This window comes from Sus scrofa, chromosome 3, assembly GCF_054392235.1.
Source record: "Sus scrofa isolate SSC_HxYL_T2T_F1_AM1 chromosome 3, Sscrofa_HxYL_maternal_Yorkshire_Landrace_v2.0, whole genome shotgun sequence".
Classification (NCBI taxonomy): domain Eukaryota; kingdom Metazoa; phylum Chordata; class Mammalia; order Artiodactyla; family Suidae; genus Sus; species Sus scrofa.
Genome location: NC_139385.1, coordinates 1713194 through 1730813, shown reverse-complemented (window position 1 = coordinate 1730813; position 17620 = coordinate 1713194). Strand labels below are relative to the sequence as shown.

Below are 17620 nucleotides of genomic sequence, written 5' to 3'. Positions count from 1 at the left end.
AAAATTAATTTCATGGAGTTCCCGTCGCGGCTCAGTGGTTATGGAATCCAACTAGGAACCATGAGGTTGCGGGTTCGATCCCTGGCCTTGCTCCGTGGGTTAAGGATTTGGCGTTGCCGTGAGCTGTGGTGTAGGTCGCAGACACAGCTTCGATTAGACCCCTAGCCTGGGAACCTGCATATGCCACAGGTGCGGCTCTAAAAAAAGGCAAAAAGACCAAAAAGAAAAAAAAATTTTACTCATTTTTTAGTTTTTGGGAGGTTACCAGACTAAAATTTTACATTGGCATGTGGCCCAAAGGGTTGTAGGGGAAATTCAATGACACAGCACGTGGTGACCAGTAAACCTTGATAAACGGTAGCCAATCCTATCCTTACTAGCACACAGTGGCCACTACAAGGAGCAGTTTCTTCCAAATTTGTGTTTTATTAAGAACTCCTAGTAAGTTTGGGGAGTTCCTGTCATGGCGCAGCAGAAATGAATCCGACTGGGAACCATGGGGTTGCTGGTTCAATCCCTGGCCTCGCTCAGTGGGTTAGAGATCCGGTGTTGCCGTGCATGGTGCAGGTTGCAGATGTGGCTCAGATCTGGCGTTGTTGTGGCTGTGGTATAGGCCAGTGGCTACAGCTCTGATTCTACCCCTAGCCTGGGAATCTCCATATGCTGCAGGTGTGGCACTAAAAAAAGCCAAAAAAAAAAAAAAAAAAAAAAAAAGAAAAGAAAGAAAAAAAAGAACTCATAACTTTGAATGCTATTCTTGTGCTTCTTTTCATAAAAAAAAAATTTTTTTTTAGCAAAACTTGAATCAAAGTCACTAGTTCAGGAAGACGTGCCTCCTTTTAACGAGTGGGTCAGCGCCAAGGCTGTACTCAGAGGAGGCTGGAGGCCTGGGCCGCCGTGAGCCGAGACTCTCACAGCCCACCTGCGCGCAGCCCCATCCCACTGGTGCCACACGGGAAAGAACTGCCTGTGCTGCTTCCACTCCTCAGGAGGGGCCGGGGGAGACTGAGCCACAATCTCTGGAGCCCCCCAAGAGGGGCCCAGAACAGACCTTCCTCACAGAAGAAAGTAAGGGAGGGGACCCACCAGAACCTGCGTCTGGGTGAGTTCTGGAACCGTCCACCATGGAGACAGACGAGCCACGGGTGGAAGTCAAGGTCAAGGGATGCAGAGGCCAACTGTGGCTGAGATTCGGGGAGAGGCGAGGTCCCTGTCGTCAGGGGAACAGGGAGAGAAACCAGGGGAGGCTTCTGGGAGGAGGTGGTGCCATCCTGGAGGCTGTGATTGAGGGAGGCCAGGGAGGCTCCCCCTCCCGCAGCTGATTTCATCAGGGGCCTCCCTGCGCCAGCTCCGTTGCTCCAAACTCTTGGAGCTGATGCCACCTGGGGGGAGAGTCTGGCCACGTGGGGTTGCTCCAGGCGGACATGACCTTGGCCTCTCGGGTGGCATGGAGCCGCAGTTCCTCCTGTGCCAGCAGAGCCCTTTCCCCTCCACCTTCCCCCACTGGGGATTTGGGCCATGCCAATGGCCAGCTTGCAGGTAAAGAAGCTGGAGCTTGGGGGTCTCCTTGCAGAGTCCGCGGGGGGCCCAGCCAGAGCTAGAGAAGAAGCCGCGTTCTGTGGCAGCGCTCACCCAGCGCTGCCAGGCACACGCTTGGCCTCTTTGCACATGGCAATGTGAGCACAGCCAGCCTGATGACAACATTCTGGAGAATGCGGGTGGCACTGGGTCCCCTGAGGAGTTACCAGAGGCAAGTCCAGAAACAAAGCCCTCCTTGGGGCACCCTGCCTGGTCCCTGCCAGCCAAACCCTAGAAGACGCTTCAGAGGGGAGCTGGGCACCAATGGAGCCAGAAGCCCACTTCTCCTGAGCCCTGGATGCCAGGCCTCTGGGCAGCTCCGGCCGACCCGCCAGGTCCATCTTACACTCCTGCCAACGGTGCACGAAGGGCCCGACTTCCCCACATCCTCACCAAACCTGCTGCCATGACGACAGCCATCCTGCTGGGCATGCGCTGGTCTTTTCTTCTTTTTAGGGCTGCACCCACAGCGTAGGCTATTTCCCAGCTAGGGGTGGAATCGGAGCTGTAGCTGCTACACCACAGCCACAGCAACGAGGGATCCAAGCTGCATCTGCGACGTACACCACAGCCCATGGCAACACCAGCTCCTTAACCCACTGAGCGAAGCCTGGGATCAAACCCAGATCCCCATGGACACTGGTCAGGTTCTTAACCCGCTGAGCAACAACAGGAACTCCTGTCACTGTGGTCCTTTTTTTTTTTTTTTTTGTCCTTTTAGGGCCACACTTGTGGCTTACGGAGGTTCCCAGGCTAGGGGGTGGAACTGGAGCTGCAGCCGCCGGCCTACACCACAGGCACAGCAACACAGCATCCGAGTCGCATCTTCAACTTACACCACCGCTCAGGGCAACGCCAGATCCTTAACCTATGGAACAGGGCCAGGGCTAGAACCTACGTCCTCATGGATACCAGTCAGGTTCGTTAACTGCTGAGCCACAACAGGACTCCCCCAATTTGCCCATTTTTGAATGGGATTTTTTTTTTTTTTTTGGTGTTGAATTTTAGCAGTCTCTATATTCTGTATACCAATCCCTTATCGGATAGACGACTTGCAGTATTTTCTCCCATCCCGTGGGTTAGCTTTTCACTCAGGTGACAGCGTCTCTTTTTTTTTTTTTTTTTTTTTTTTTTTTTTTTGTCTTTTTGCTATTTCTTTGGGCCGCTCCCGCGGCATATGGAGGTTCCCAGGCTAGGGGTTGAATCGGAGCTGTAGCCACCGGCCTACGCCACAGCCACAGCAAAGCAGGATCCGAGCCGCGTCTGCAACCTACACCACAGCTCACGGCAACGCCGGATCATTAACCCACTGAGCAAGGCCAGGGATCGAACCCGCAACCTCATGGTTCCTAGTCGGATTCGTTAACCACTGTGCCACGACGGGAACTCCTTTTTTTTTTTTTTTTTTGACAGTGTCTCTTGATGCTCCAGCTTCACCTCTGCAGGTGGACACTCCCCGCCCTGCCCACGCTCCTGAGGAAAAGGTCTGCCCGCTCTCTCCCTGCCTCCCTGCCCACAGCCAGATGACGTGTGCGGTTGCACTTCCCTGCACTTCTAGCTGGTCTGTGTCCGTCCTCCCTCCCACTGCCTGGAGCCCACGCGCACACACACACGCACACACGCACGCGCACGCACAGCTCTGAGTTCTGTGGCCAGGCTCCATGCCCAGTGGCTGCCCTGCACCCCCCCAGTGCACAGGGGTTGGAGAAAGGCTCGGAAAAGTGGATGCCGCCAGCAGCCAATTCTTACACAATACACAAGGTGTCTGGCCAAGATGGAACACGTTTCCATTCAAGGCATGACCAGTCTATGGAACGGAGCAGACTTTGGCTTCTTCACCAGCTGAGAGACTTGGAATTGCTCAAAACCCCTATGGAAAGGCTACAGCATCGTTTGCACACATGTCTCAGAAGTTCCTCAGGAAGCAGAGACGGGAGCTGAGCTAAGACTGCGGATTCTTCCGAGGCAATAACGGGGTGGTGGCCGGGCTGGGACAGGGGTCAGGCTCTGACCACTATTCTTCGAGGCTTTTATACGAGGTTTTCTTCAACCTGGCATAGACAAGCAGGGCAGCTGTCTTCTGAGATCCTAACCCATCTAAGTGGAAGAGGCCCCAGGTTTGTGCGGCCCCCGAGTTCGAGGAGCTCAGTACGAGGAAGAGATGAGAAGCCCCAGTTACCCTGCCGCCAGGGGAGAAGTGCAGGCGTGAGCCTCCTGCCACGGCAGGTGTGCAAGGTGTGCAGGGAGGCCGCCATGGTTCCAGGGCGACACAAAGATGTCCTCCCCCTCGAACATTTTCTGTTTTTCTGCTTTCTTCACCCGCACAGACTCTGCCAGGGCTTATTCAATCGGCAAGTCAACTTCGTGGGGGTGGGGGGACACCAGGAGCCACCTCTGCAGAGAGACCTGCCCAAGAACCTCCCCGTGTGGTTCCATGTGGGAGCACAGGATATGGGGTGGGAAGAAGCAACCTGGACGGGGCTCTCGAGAAAGCCTGTGGCGGGGTTCCCGTCGTGGCACAGTGGTTAACGAATCCGACGAGGAACCATGAGGTTTCGGGTTCGATCCCTGGCCTTGCTCAGTGGGTTAAGGATCTGGCGTTGCCGTGAGCTGTGGTGTAGGTTGCAGACACAGCTCGGATCCCACATTGCTGTGGCTCTGGTGTAGGCCGGTGACTACAGCTCCAATTCGACCCCTAGCCTGGGAACCTCCATATGCCGCGGGAAGCGGCCCTCGAAAAGGCAAAAAGACCAAAAAATAAAAAAAAAGAAAGAAAGAAAGAAAGCAAGCTTGTGGCTGGGCCGCCCGGGCCTGGACAGCCTGAAGGAGGCGTCCTGGGGGAGTGAACCGTTGGACGTGACCGAGAGGAGGCCGTTTGCCAGGTGTGGGTGATGCCACCCGGGCCTGGCCTCCGCCAGCTGAGACGGTGGCCTTGGGTAGCCTCGGACATGGTGGAAATAGGCTCACGAGGGCTTGGGGTGGTGGGAGCGCCCACAAGTGCCCATGTCCGAGTCCCTGGGCAGGGTCGGCGCCAAACCAACGTCTGCTGGCCTCCCTGCTGCCCAGCTGCTGCCCTGGTGACATTTGGGTCCTTCCGGCTCATCCGGACACTGTCCCCAGGAAGCCAGCAGAGAGCAAAGGCAGAGAGGCGCCAGGCCAGGTTCTAGGAACCCCAAACCCCACAGCCTGCGGGGCCACAGCAGGAGGGTGTGTGGGGACCATCTTTGCTCGGGGCTTAGAAGCCCAGGGCCAAAGCCTCGAGGAACCAGAAAGGGCATGTCTCTGGGCCGTCTTAGCAGAACAACTCAAGGCTAGCTACTTGAGCCCGTCTGCAGGCCAGGCCAGGCAACTACCAGGCCACGTGGGTCCATCAGCCAGGCTGGAAGAAGTTCCAGCTGGGAGAAGGGAGGGCTGCCTGGCTTCTCACCGGCTGTGGGCACCGGGTTCCCACCTCCCAGTGGGATGGAAGGGCGTGCGGGAAGCAGCGGGCAGCTGCCCAAGGAGCTCGGTAGCAGAACGGTTTTCTTTTGATTGCGCCCTTGAGGTCTGCACCTCAGGGGGCATCAGAACCAGCTCTGGGAGGAGGAGCTGATGGGCAGTTAGAGCAGAGGCCTTGGCAGAGGAGGAGCCAGCAGCCTCGAGGACGGCACGCCCGGCCCTCCCTGGCTGCGGCCCGAGCGGGGTGAGCTCCACAGCACGGGAAGGGCCCCGAACTAAGCTGCCCATTTCAAGCCAGACCTTCCTGGCTCCGTGGACCGGCGCTGCTGCCCAGGGTGGGGCTGCCCCGCCAGGCGTGATGGGGTTAACGCTGTGGCTGCTCCCTTGGCTGGCGAGGTCCTCCTAAGAGCTGGATTTTTCCTCTCTCCTCCCCTCTGCTCCGGGCCTCTCTGCCAACACTCAGTCACCCACACCACTCCACCCCCAGGACATGCGGCTGGCTGCCGGCTAAGTGCCCTTTCCGCCAGCTCCCCCCTTTTTCATCGTCACCAGTCTGAGGGCCAGGGCCTCCCGAGGTCCTGCCTGTGGTCTTCCAGCCACTGTCTAGCCCTGGGCTGGCTTCTTCTAAAGGCTGGCCCTGCCGCCACAGCCCCCGGGGGCCTGCGGGACCACAAGCGGACGGGGCAGGTGGGGGGGCCCCTCGGGGGCAGGGAGGGCTCCTCAGTGGTGGCAGATGAAAGGCCGGACTCGGCAGGGCTTTCGAGTCAGAGCATCTCGGTTCTTGAGTAACGGTGGGACCATCAGACGGGTCTCAAGGCCCCCATCGGGTAAACGGCCCCAATAATCCATGGCTGGAGGTTCGGTTTCGCTCAGGACCTTACAGGGACCTTCCCGAAGCCCCGGCGCTTCCGCCGACGCGCCTCTTCCCGCGTGAGCCCCTCTTCCTTGGCAAGTCTAATCCCCTGGCAGCTTTCCCCTTGGTGTGTGACACCCAAGATCAGGGACCACCTGAGGTCAGGATGAACGCGACAAGGGCCCATTCACAGAGGGCCCCACAGGGGACAGACAGCTGGAGGAGAAACGACACACGGGGACGGATTTCTGAAGACACTGGCCTGAGCCAGACATGAGACCGGGCGCGCCCAGCCCCTTCCACCCGACTACGGGCGGGGCAGCAGGGCTTCCCAAGGCCGGGACGGGCCCGCTCACCCCAGTCCACCCACGGCAGCCCCCATCCCACACCCCCCCGTGGGAGCTCTGTGCTCTGGGAAACAGTTCCAGAGGATTTTATAACCAAATCATGCTTCAGCCAAATCTTTGAGAAACCCAGACCACTTTCTAAGCCAGCCTACTTTGAAACCCAACACTAAAATCCACTTTTCGAATGTATGCCCCAAAGTTCTGAAACAAAAATATTCTGGAAACCTCCTGGAAGCTAAGCTACTTTGGAAGAAAATCAGTGGAAAATGGCCAAGCAGTTTCATGTGGATTGTTTTTAAGCCCCCCATGTTTGTAAACTGCTTTGAAGTCAAAGCGGTTTTGTCAAAGCCAGGGTTTCCGCTAGAATTTTCCTGGGAAGAAGCTCAGATGCTTGGACTGGGCTCAAGGAAGGGCCTGCCCGTTCCTTAAGGACACACACCAGGCTGTACACAGGGGCCGTGCCCGCATCTTGGTTGGAGTCTCGGATCTTTGGTGGACACACTTCTCTCTCAAACCCTTTGCCCAGACACCTCCCCGATCTGTCCGATCCATGCTGCTCTCCTCTAGAGACCGGGGTGGAAAACCCACCCCAAATGCATCCGAATGCCTCAGCTAGCCCGTGCCTCCTCCTTCCTGGCGTCTGGGTGGGCCGTTCCAGCCTTGGTGCTGGAGGTAGGGCCCAAAGTACCAGAACCCGGTGACGGGGGTGGGGGGTGGGGGGCTGAGCGGAGATAATCACCGGTCTCCCCACACTCACACCTGTCACTTGAGGTGCCATCACGCCCACTTTGTTCCTCCCACAGGCCCAGGAAGCACCACTGGGTCCTGGGTCTGGGGTGGGGGTGCCTCGTCGGCTCTTTGCCCCCCGCTCCCCTGGCTCCTGGGGCAGAGGCGGGTGAGGAGCAGGGAAGGACACACACAAGGCTGGGGAGGGCAGGGCGTGCGGTTCAGGGGCGTCGCTATACTGGGTTCTGAATGACACGTCTTTTCTTTATAGTTTTTGTCAGCCTAGAGCCGACCCCGGGGGGGCCTGTTTTCTCGGGGCAGAGAGTACCCGCCCCGTTTTGCCAAGAGACCACCAGCAGCCAGGTGCTCCCAGTCCAGGGGCAGCATCACCAAGGCTGGGTCTCCGGGGCCAACCATACGTCAGGAGTGGCCTCTCCCCAGCGAAGGTGCCACCTCCTTCAGAGACACACAAGCTGCGGTCTGACGGGTAGGAGCCGAGACCTCTGTACGACCTGCCAGAAGCCACCCTGGCTTGGGCCTTGAGGCTGGTGTTTTGTTCACAGCAGCACCCTGCCCGCGCATGGGGGGGCAGCAAACATGGGGGCACCCCATCCCAGCTAATGCATGGACGGCGGCGGCGGCGGCTCTGCCTTAGTTCTTGTAAATGTACATGGACTCGAGGAAGCAAACCCAGCGATGGAGCCTCCTATGAGTTGCACTCACGTGTTATCATCTGCCAGCATTTTGTGACACTGAAGGGCACGGAGGTGCAGTTCTTGCAAAAAAGAAACACAGAATGACCACTTCTGGGTCTACAGCCCAAAGCACCGCGAGCAGGACTCAGGCAGAGGTTTGCGCATCCATGTTCACAGCAGCATTACTCACCGTCGCCAAAGGGCAAAGCAACCAAGTGTCCACGGACATGTGATGGACACATGTGGCCCATCCAGGCCGTGAGCTCCTTCAGCCTTGTAAAGAAAGGACACGTGCTACACCACGAACCCTGAAGACACTGTGCTCAGTGAAACAAGCCACCATAATAAGCCCAAGGGACAAACACCATGGGATGCCACCAGGAGGTCCCCGAAGAATCAGATTCACAGAGACAGAAAGTAGAAGACCGGCTGCCAGGGTCTGGGGGAGGGGTGGGGGTGGGGTTAGTGTTTCACGGGGACAGAGTCTGGGTTTCGGAAGATGAAATGATTCCTGGAGATGGATGGTGCTGACGGCTGTGCAACAACATCCACGTCCCCGATGCCTCTGAACTGGACACTCGAGAGTTGTAAAAGGGTGAGTTTTCTGTTACGTGTGTTTTCCCCCAGTTTTTAAAAGATCTGAAATTAGCACCAACTGAAACCATCCTTGTCAACTCCGATTCATCCCGGAAAATATAATAAGGTCAACTTTCTTTGTCTTCAACAGTCATCCAAAGCGCATGGTACTGGCACAAAGACAGAAATAGAGACCAATGGAACAGGACAGAAAGCCCAGAGCTCAACCCACGCACCTACAGCCAACGCCTCGATGACAAAGGAGGCGAGAATATACAATGGAGAAAGGACAGCTTGCTCAATAAGTGGTGCTGGGAAAACTGCACAAGAATGGAAATCAGAAACATGGAAAAGAATGAAATGAGAACCCTCCCTAACACCAGACACAAAAATAAACTCCAACTGGATCAAAGACCTAGATATGAGACCAGACACTATCAAACTCTTAGAGGAAAACACAGGCCAAACACTCTCCGACATAAACGATAGCAGCATCTTCTCAGATCCACCTCTTAGAATAATGACGGTGAAAACAAAAATAAACAAATGGGACTTAATGAAATTTAAAAGTTTCTGCACAGCAAAGGAAACCCTAAACAAAAAAAAAAGACAACCCACAGAATGGGAGAAAATCTTTGCAAATGAAGCAACTGACAAGGGATTCATCTCCAAAATTTATAAACACCTCCCACAGCTCCATACCAAAAAAACAAACAACCCCATCAAAAAATGGGCAGAAGATCTAAACAGACGATTCTCCAAAAAGACATACAGATGGCCAAAAACACATGGAAAGATGTTCAACACCACTCATGATTAGAGAAATGCAAATCAAAACCACGATGAGGCACCACCTACACCAGCCAGAATGGCCATCATCCAAAAGTCTACAAACAGTAAGTACTGGAGAGGGTGTGGAGAAAAAGGAACCCTATGACACTGTGGGTGGGATTGTAAATTGGTGTAACCACTGTGGAAAACAGTACGGAGATGCCTCAGAAAACTAAACATAGAACGACCATTGGATCCAGCAAACCCACTCCTGGGCATTGATCCAGAGAAAACCACGACTCGCAAAGACACATGTACTCCGATGTTCATTGCAGCACTATTTACAATAGCCAAGACAGGGAAACAACCTCAATGTCCATCGGCAGAGGAGTGGATCAAGAAGATGTGGTACATAGACACAATGGAATATTACTCAGCCATTAAAAGGGAGGAAATACCAGCATCTGCAGCAACGTGGATGGACCCAGAAATGACCCTGCTGAGCGAAGTCAGGCCGACAGTGAGACACCAGCATCCACTGCCGGCACTGACGTGTGGAATCCGATAAAAGGACACAATGGACTTCTTTGCAGAACAGGTGCTGACTCACAGGCTTTGAAACACCTGTGGTTTCAAAGGAGACAGGTTGGGGGTGGGGGGATGCGCTGGGGGTTTGGGATGGAAGTGCTGTAAAATTTGGTTGTGATGATTGCTGTTCACCTATAAATGTAATACAATTAGGTAATAAAAACAATTAAAAGAACCCCCAAAACTTTGTCTTGTGAGAAACCCATTGTCCTAAATAGGATGGCCAGCCACCTAATGATAAAATAAAGTCTTATTATGGTCATTATTTTACTGGGTGAAAAAAAGCACTTTAAAGCTTCCTACTCTAAATTTGCTTAGCCCTGGGCAGAAACTCTGAAGCTGAAAGTCCCTGCTGGCCCCCTTGCCCACCCCCTGGGACACGGCTTCTGGGCCCCGCAGAGCTGGGCCTCTGAGCTTGACGTGAGGGTGAGTGTGCTGGCTGCGGCCACCGGCCTGCCTCTGGCATCTGGGGAGCTCTGGATGGTGGCCCGGCCATCACGTGCTCTTCCCTTCCTGCTCTGGTCTTTCCTCCAGCCTGGGGAAATTCTTGAGATGAGCAGGGCCAGCCGGCCTCCGCTGACCCGGGACCAGGGCACTGGCTGAGCACGGCTCTTGTGCTCCGAAGCCCCTGAAACGTGATCGGCAGAACACTGGCCCCAAATCCAGAAGGGCCACTGTCTGTGCTAAGCAACCTGATGCTCTGGATGTGCTGAGAGACGGGGGAGGCGGAGGCCACCTTTCCCACGCGAGAACTCCAAGCGGTTCAGGCACCGGGCCCAGCACCACCCAGATGAGGTCATTTCACACAAACGCAGAGACGCGAGCATGAGATGAAGTGTCAGCTCTCCCAGCCCAAGGCAAAGCCAGAGAGACGCAGGGTTGGCGGCAAGTTCCGGGCTGCTGTCACGTCGTGCCTTCTAGCTGATCTACCTAGGGTTTTCCCTGCACTCTGATTATACAAAGACCTACTGTGTGGTGCTGCTGCAGCGCCACGCAAAACAGAAGGAACCTGCAAGCAGAAGACCAGACTCCCGCTCCAGGCACCAGTGCTGACACCGAGGGCCGGTGCCATCCCCTGGCCCTCTGAGGAAGCGTCCTTCCCTTCAAAGGGCAGCGGCATCCTGCGGAAACCATCCCGCGGAAACCAGGAAAGCACTGGAGGCCCAGGCGCTGAGCTGAGTCAAGCGCTCCCCAAGACCTGAGCTGGAGTTTTCCGATCCACCTCTCCAGACACAGCCCACGCCCACAGTCCCGCCAGCCTCCAACCAGGACGGCAAGCTCCAACGCTCAGAGTCCATCGGGCAGGGACGCGACAAGTGATGTTCACTCATCACCGACAATGTCACCCGGCAGACCGCTGCCCGCCAGCGTGACGGTGCCATCCCCACGGGCTAGTGCCCTCCAGATGGCGACCGGGACAGTCCAGTTGAATCCTCTAGGCAGGGCTGGTTCGCAGCAGACGCAGCCGAGGGCAGAAGCAGAGACCAGGTCAGAGCAGGTGTCCTCCTCCTCAGCCCCCCCAGACGAGGCACCAAGAATTCCCAAGGGAAAAGCATCCCAGGGCCCTGCCATCCGTCTGCTGGCCCGAGCCAGCACCGCCACGGGGACCTGTGCCCCATCGCTGGTCTCCGCAGAGTAAGGAAGTGCTGCGAAAGTCTCCTGATGCTGATAAAAGGTTCACGCCTACATGACCGAGAGCAATGCGCTCAGAAGGTCAATGGCGCCTCTTCACTGATGGGCCCCTTTAACCCCAGAGGGTGAGATCCCGGGCAGAGATTAAACAGAGGGGTCAGGATCCTGTGGGTTAAATGCCAGAAATTCTGCTAAAAGGAGCTGAAGCGAGTGGGAACGACTGCTTGCTCGCTCACTCACGCTCGCTCTCTCTCACACACACACACACTCAAAGTGCGAGGGGACCCAGCCCCACTGGGCATGGCCCCCAGGCTGTGCAGCTCCTCTCCGTGCGGTCAAGTGCCCTCACCGTGCGGTCAAGTCAGACTGGTACAGGCCCTCCCCAGAGATTTCCAGCTGAGGACACTGGGACTGGTGGGTGCACACTGGGCGGTGAGCCACGCCAGCGCTCAGGCGTGGGTGGGGACGGACCTGCTCAGGTCTCCTGGGCTGAGAGGGAGAGAGAGTTGGGCTCTCTGACCAGAAGGGAGAAGCCGTGTTGGCAGAAACAACAGACACCCACCGGAAATAGTTCTTCTAAACTCCCCCTTTGGGAGAAGCAGGTAAACATTTTAGGTGAATTATGCCTACGTTATCCAAATTTTACCTGTTCGTATTTGGGCAAAGGGCAATGATTAGCCCTGGCTAAGTTGCCTGGTGAGCAGACCCCCTCGCGTCTCCGTGGCTCGGGGAGCCTGTTGCTCTGCAGGACAGGCCCGTGGCAGAAAACAGACCACCCCAAGCCGTGTGTCAGGAGCCCACGCCACCCCTCTGAGATGCTCTCCTGTCCACGTGGGGAGAACGCAGGCTGAGGAGCAAGTCCCCCTGGAAACCGAGCTTCCTTCCGAGGACCCTTCAGGAGGCTCTGCGGCTGTCAGGGCAGCCCCTGAAATCTCGCTGTTGGGAACCCAGCTGGAGCCACGCCTAACAACCAGGGCAGCACAGCTGGTCCAGAGCAGGGCCCTGCCACAAAGGCACAGCCAAGGCAGCTGATGTCGGGGACACTGCCCGAGCAGCTCTAAAGGGCCCAGCCTAGGTGGTGTGTGGACGCAGCTGGCATCCATTCCAACAGTCCCTGGGCCTCCGCCTCCCTGCAAAGATGCCCCCAACACACAGAGAGACCAACCTACATGGTAACTACTCGGGAAGAAGCAGGAATGAAGAAGTGAAGGAGGTGTGGTCCTTTCCTTATTAAGCTCACGACCCAGTGAGGTTTGATGTTTGTCTGAATAGTCTTAAAACGGACACACTTCGGTGAGAAACTCCTCACCGAGACAAGATGCCCAGCACCATGCCAAGGGCAGCTACAGAAGCACTTCAGAATCATTGCATTATTTACTGTAAATATTATGGCTTGCTTTGAAGAATAATAGTTAGTCCAAATGTTAATGCCTTATTGAAATCCACAGTGTATTGAAAGTGGATCTGTTTTCCCGGGATATTTTTTCAACTCACCTCTTACACTGGGAAACATACCAGATGTGCGTCTTTTTCCATGTGGACGCCGTTTATGGAAAGCTATCCGGTCAGGTGTGACCCAGCAATTCCACTCCTGGCTCTACACCCAAAAGAACTGCAAACAGAATCTCAAAGAGAACTCTGTACACCGCTGCTAGCAGCAGCCTTCTTCAGGGGAGCGCCTAGGTACAGACAACCCACGTGTCCATCAGCAGAGAAAGGGATAAACAAGACGGGGCTCCGGCCATAGAATGAAGTACGATTCAGCCTCAGAAAGGAAGGGAAGTCTGACACCTGCGACAACGTGGATGAGCCTTGAGGGCACGACTAAGTGAAATGAGCCTGTTCAAGACGGACAAACCCGCTAGACGCGCACTCACACGAGGACCCGGGGACGGAAAGCAGACGGGTAGGTGCCAGGGGCGGGGGAGCCAGTGTGTCGGGAGGACAGAGTTTCAATTTGCGAAGGTAGAGAGAGTCATGAGGCTGGACGGTGGCGACGGCTGTACAGCAAGGTGAAGGCAGGTACCTAATGCTGCCGAACCGGACACTTAAAACATGGTTAAAAAGGTAAATGTTACATCATGTGTATCTGGCCGCGATTAAAAACAAAAAAATGGGGGGGGAACAAAGTTACCAGGTCTGAAGAAAGTTCTCTGCTCCACTTTCCCCACGGGCTCCTGCTTCTGCCTTTCCTCACATTTATCAAGAGCTCAGGCGGGGACCCGACCAGGGAGCCGCGTGGAGAAGCCGCCCTGTGCTCACCGAGGGCCCCTGAGAACATAGAATGACATGAAGGAGGCGTCTCCCACTGCAGCCTCGCTCCGCAGCCAAAGGACCAAAGGAGCCAAGAAAAGGCACGGCCACTTCCCTTGAGTGGAGCGCTTTCTTCCCGTCACCAGGGCGCCTCCCGCCTGTGCTGCAGCCCCTCCAGCAGCCCACGGCCACCCCCAGGGCACGGCCCTCTCCCTCCTCGCAATCTCCCGCGACTGTTCCCCCCCGCCTCCGTCCCCCCCACTCCACACTCCAACACCTGAGTGAGCCAGATTCCTCCGTCCAAAGGCCTCTGTGGCTCACTGCTGTCTCCCAAGTGAATTCTCATCTCTCGGGCCTGACAGTGCCGTGACTGGCAAAAGGCACCTCGTGATAACTGCTGGCAGGTGTGACTTACTGGTCCTCACACACGCGCGGCACTTTGCTGATGCCACGCCCGCTCCCGTGAGCTGCCTCGCACACCCTTCGGGCTGAGCTCAGACGCTGCCTCTGTCAGGAAGCCCCCCTCCCCGAGATCACTCCTCTCCGCTCTGTCCTTGCAGCCTCCGGGGCCCGCTGGGATCGGGTACCTGCCCTCATCTCGCACCAGAAGACCACAAAGTCACCAGAAGACAGAGCCACAGCCCCGCCCCCTATGTAGTCCAGACAACTGAGGACTGAACAGGTGTCCCACGGATCCCCAAGGTGACGATGGCTCTGCAGACAACGACTTGAAAAATGGACACGCAAATGGAGTTTGTGTATCGGCTGCCGACTGTCTTAGAGAGAAGCAGGGACGCTTCCAAAGGAAGCCGTGATTTCCAGCACTGTGGATCCTGAGCCTGCAAGGTGGACACCAGAGGCCCAGGTCCAGCTGCTGTACCACCTCGAAACCAGGAAAAACAGCAAGGTCAAGGACCACCTGCCCAGGACACCCAGGGAGGGTTTTCATGTGCGCTGCCAGCTCTTCAAGAATTGGGTGTTCAGGACCAAATGCTACAGATGAAGAAGACGTGGTCCAATGTGAAGCCCGAACACCATGAATCACCTGCGCACATCTCACCAACTACAGGTTCTCGGCAAAACCTGCAAAGGGATTTGAACCAGATGTTCAAAAAGAGCCTTCCTGGGAAGTCCCGTTGTGGCTCAGTGGTTAACGAATCCGACTAGGAACCATGAGGTTGCGGGTTCGATCCCTGCCCTTGCTCCATGGGTTAAGGATCCGGTGTGGCCATGAGCTATGGTGTACAAAAAGACAAAAAAAAAAAAAAAAAAAGCCTTCCTGGACTAGCAAACACCTTTACCAAGGCAGGGCCGTCGAACAGGCGGATCCCCGCATCAGTCAGGTCCTTGAGGGCAAACGTTCCTGCAACGGAACCCAATCAGCCAGGGTGATGATGAGAAGCTCACGCGAGCCTCACTCTGTAACACTAGGAACACGTTTGAGAGAGAAACTTGTCACACTGGCCCTGCTACTGCATATCCTCACGTCTAGGATGGATACGTTTGTTTTTTTTGTTTTTTTGTTTTTTGTTTTGTTTTGTTTTGTTTTGTTTTTTGGTCTTTTTGCCTTTTCTAGGGCTGCTCCCGCGGTATATGGAGGTTCCCAGGCTAGGGGTCGAATTGGAGCTGTAGCCACCTGCCTACGCCAGAGCCACAGCAACATGGGATCCGAGCCGTGTCTGCAACGTACACCACAGCTCATGGCCACACCGGATCCTTAACCCACTGAGCAAGGCCAGGGATCGAACCCGCAACCTCATGGTTCCTGGTTGGATTTGCTAACCCCTGAGCCACGACGAGAACTCCCGGGCTGGATAAATTAAAGGGGTGGCTGGAGTTTCGGTCCAGCCTCTGTGACCTGGACGTAGGATTTCTGTGTGATGTTATCTCAAATGGAAAATCCTTCCTAACAGCCTTCCCTTTTCAGAGTCACCTCCTCAGAGTGCTTTTGCCTTGAAGCATCTGTCTGCCACCCCGACACCAATACAGTACGGCCTGATCTTCCTCCTTCCGGCTGAAAACCACCATGAACCCTCCCTTCCTGCAATCAAGGTTCCGAGGCCTCTGCCGCGGCCAGCACGTCCCTCAGAGCCCCTTACGAGCAGGTGTCACGCCGCGGGAAGAACCACCAGCACAGGCAGAGGGGCAGATGCGACTTTTTACTCCGCCGTTTCCCTCTCCGTGTTTCATATTAAATATCTGAAATATATTAATCTTAAAAAACAGTATTCACACAGTTCTCGATGATATAGCAGGGGAGGAAACGGTAAGTCTAGACTGCAAAAATCATAGGTTATTTTACAAACGAGAGTGTGGGTGTGGCCCCTTCCTGGTGTTTCCAGCTGCCTCAACAGGTGCCTGGGGGCGGGGGCATGCGGCGACACCCGTCCTGCCGGGAGGGAAACGCAGCCGTAAAAAGAGATGTGTGGCCCCCACGGAGCCCCCCCTCAGGCAGATGTTCTGGTCGCAGTACCACAGGCCCCTCGCTCGGGTGTAGAGTAACAACCCGGCCCGTGGTTTTGTGGCGTCGGGGGGTTTTTCCCCTCACGCCTTCAGTCTCTGAGCAGATTCTCGGGCTTGGGGTAGCCAAAGAGAACAAAGTCGGCCTCGTAGAGTTTATACAGCTGCTGCCTCCAGGCCAGGGGGATTTGGGCAAACCAGCCCTCCTCCCAGCTGCTGGCAGTCCTGTTCCGGTAACTCGGGGGGAAGTGCAGCAGCTTATCCACCTTGAGGAGCCGGAGCAGCTGCGCGGCGTCCTGGTCCAGGGTCTCCAGCTTGCCCACGAAGTCGTAGTCTATCTGGCAGGGGTGGCAGAGGCGGTGCACCTGCCGCCAGTGCTCGTTGAAGGGCGCCAGCTGCTCGGTGTGGGGGTCCAGCAGGTACTGGATGAAGTTGGCGAAGGACACCCTGAGGCCGGCGCTGAAGGCCTCGCTGACGGACGCGGGTGGGCTGGTGTGGTTGGAGTACATCTGCAGCATGGGGACGGCGAACTTGCGGTAGAACTCCTCGTTCTCCAGCTCGAACTTGCTGCGGAAGGCGGAGATGAGGCGCACGAAGGGGTCGCGCACGAACAGGAACTTGGTGTACTTCTTCAGCTTGATCTTCATGAGGTGGCGCGAGAACTTGCCGTAGCGCCGCCAGAACTTGTTGAAGGTCAGGTGCGTGCTGGAGTTGTGCACGTACTCGCGGGGGATGTCCAGGGGGTCGCGGTAGGGCACGCCCCGGTCCGACAGGCTCTGGCTCAGGACGATCATCACGCGCTTCCAGTTGGTGCAGGCCACCTTGGGCACGTAGCAGTAGATGACGCCGTGGCGGTCGTCCACGATGAGGTGGTTCAGCTCGTAGTTGGGGATGTCGTCGAAGGAGCGCTCCTTGGTGGGGAACACGAAGCTGGCGTTGGCGCAGAGCTCCCGGAGCACGCTCCTGCGCTCGGCCTGCCGCCCGTCGGGGTCGGCGCTCTGCGGCGCCGCGGGGCTGGACCAGTCGTAGCCCCTCACGCTCTCCTCCAGGTTGCCCGGCGGCCCGGGCTTGCGCGACGCCCGCGGCCAGGGCTGCCCTGCCGGCCTCCCCGCGAGGCCGGGCTGCCGGCCGCCGAGCAGCAGCGTCTCCAAGGGCCGCGCGGGGAGCAGCCGCGGCGGGGCGGGGCCGCCCGAGGGGCGGGGCTCGGGGGCGGGCGGCCGCGGCCGCGCCGGGTGCAGGTAGAAGTGGGCGGCGCCCACGTTGTCCCAGTACACGATGATGAGCACGACCATGAAGACCGAGCCCAAGACCAGCCACAGGCGGAGGAGCCGGCTCTTGGCCATCCTGTCCCGATCCTCTCACCTCAGCTTCATGGAGGGGCTGCACGCTGGGCTCTGGGGAGGCTGGAAGGCAAGAGACGCCACGTTAACGACCAAGGTCTCCTCGCGGCCTGCGATCCTGGCGGCGGCGGCCGGCACCTGCCGCCCTGGTCTCCGACCCCGCGTCCCCGCTCGCCCTCCCCCCGTCTCCCAGGTGGGCCCCGCCGGGCTTCTCCGTGGGAGGGGCCCACGCGGCTGAGGGAGGCCGGGAGGACGCGTGTGGCTGGAGAGGGGGCGGGAGAGCCCTCCCCACCGCCCAGAAAGCGGCCCTGGGCGGGAAGGCAGGCCCCTGGGCCCAGGGGGCCGAGGGTGGAGGAGAGGCGC

The 17620-nt window shown here is 57.0% G+C and overlaps 1 protein-coding gene across 2 annotated transcripts in view; it reads right to left on the bottom strand.

Annotated features, from left to right (window-relative positions):
• The window catches only part of CHST12 (carbohydrate sulfotransferase 12), an 83970-nt gene that overhangs the window by 46359 nt on the left and 19991 nt on the right, over positions 1-17620 (bottom strand). The window contains exon 2 of one of the 2 annotated variants that reach the window (XM_021085992.2): positions 15602-17320. The exons of the other annotated variant lie outside the window; for it this stretch is intronic. Coding sequence (XP_020941651.2) covers positions 16010-17260 — 1251 coding nt within the window. The 5' untranslated portion in view covers positions 17261-17320 and the 3' untranslated portion in view covers positions 15602-16009. Of the gene's footprint in view, positions 1-15601; positions 17321-17620 lie in introns of those variants that run through there. 2 annotated transcript variants of the gene reach the window in all.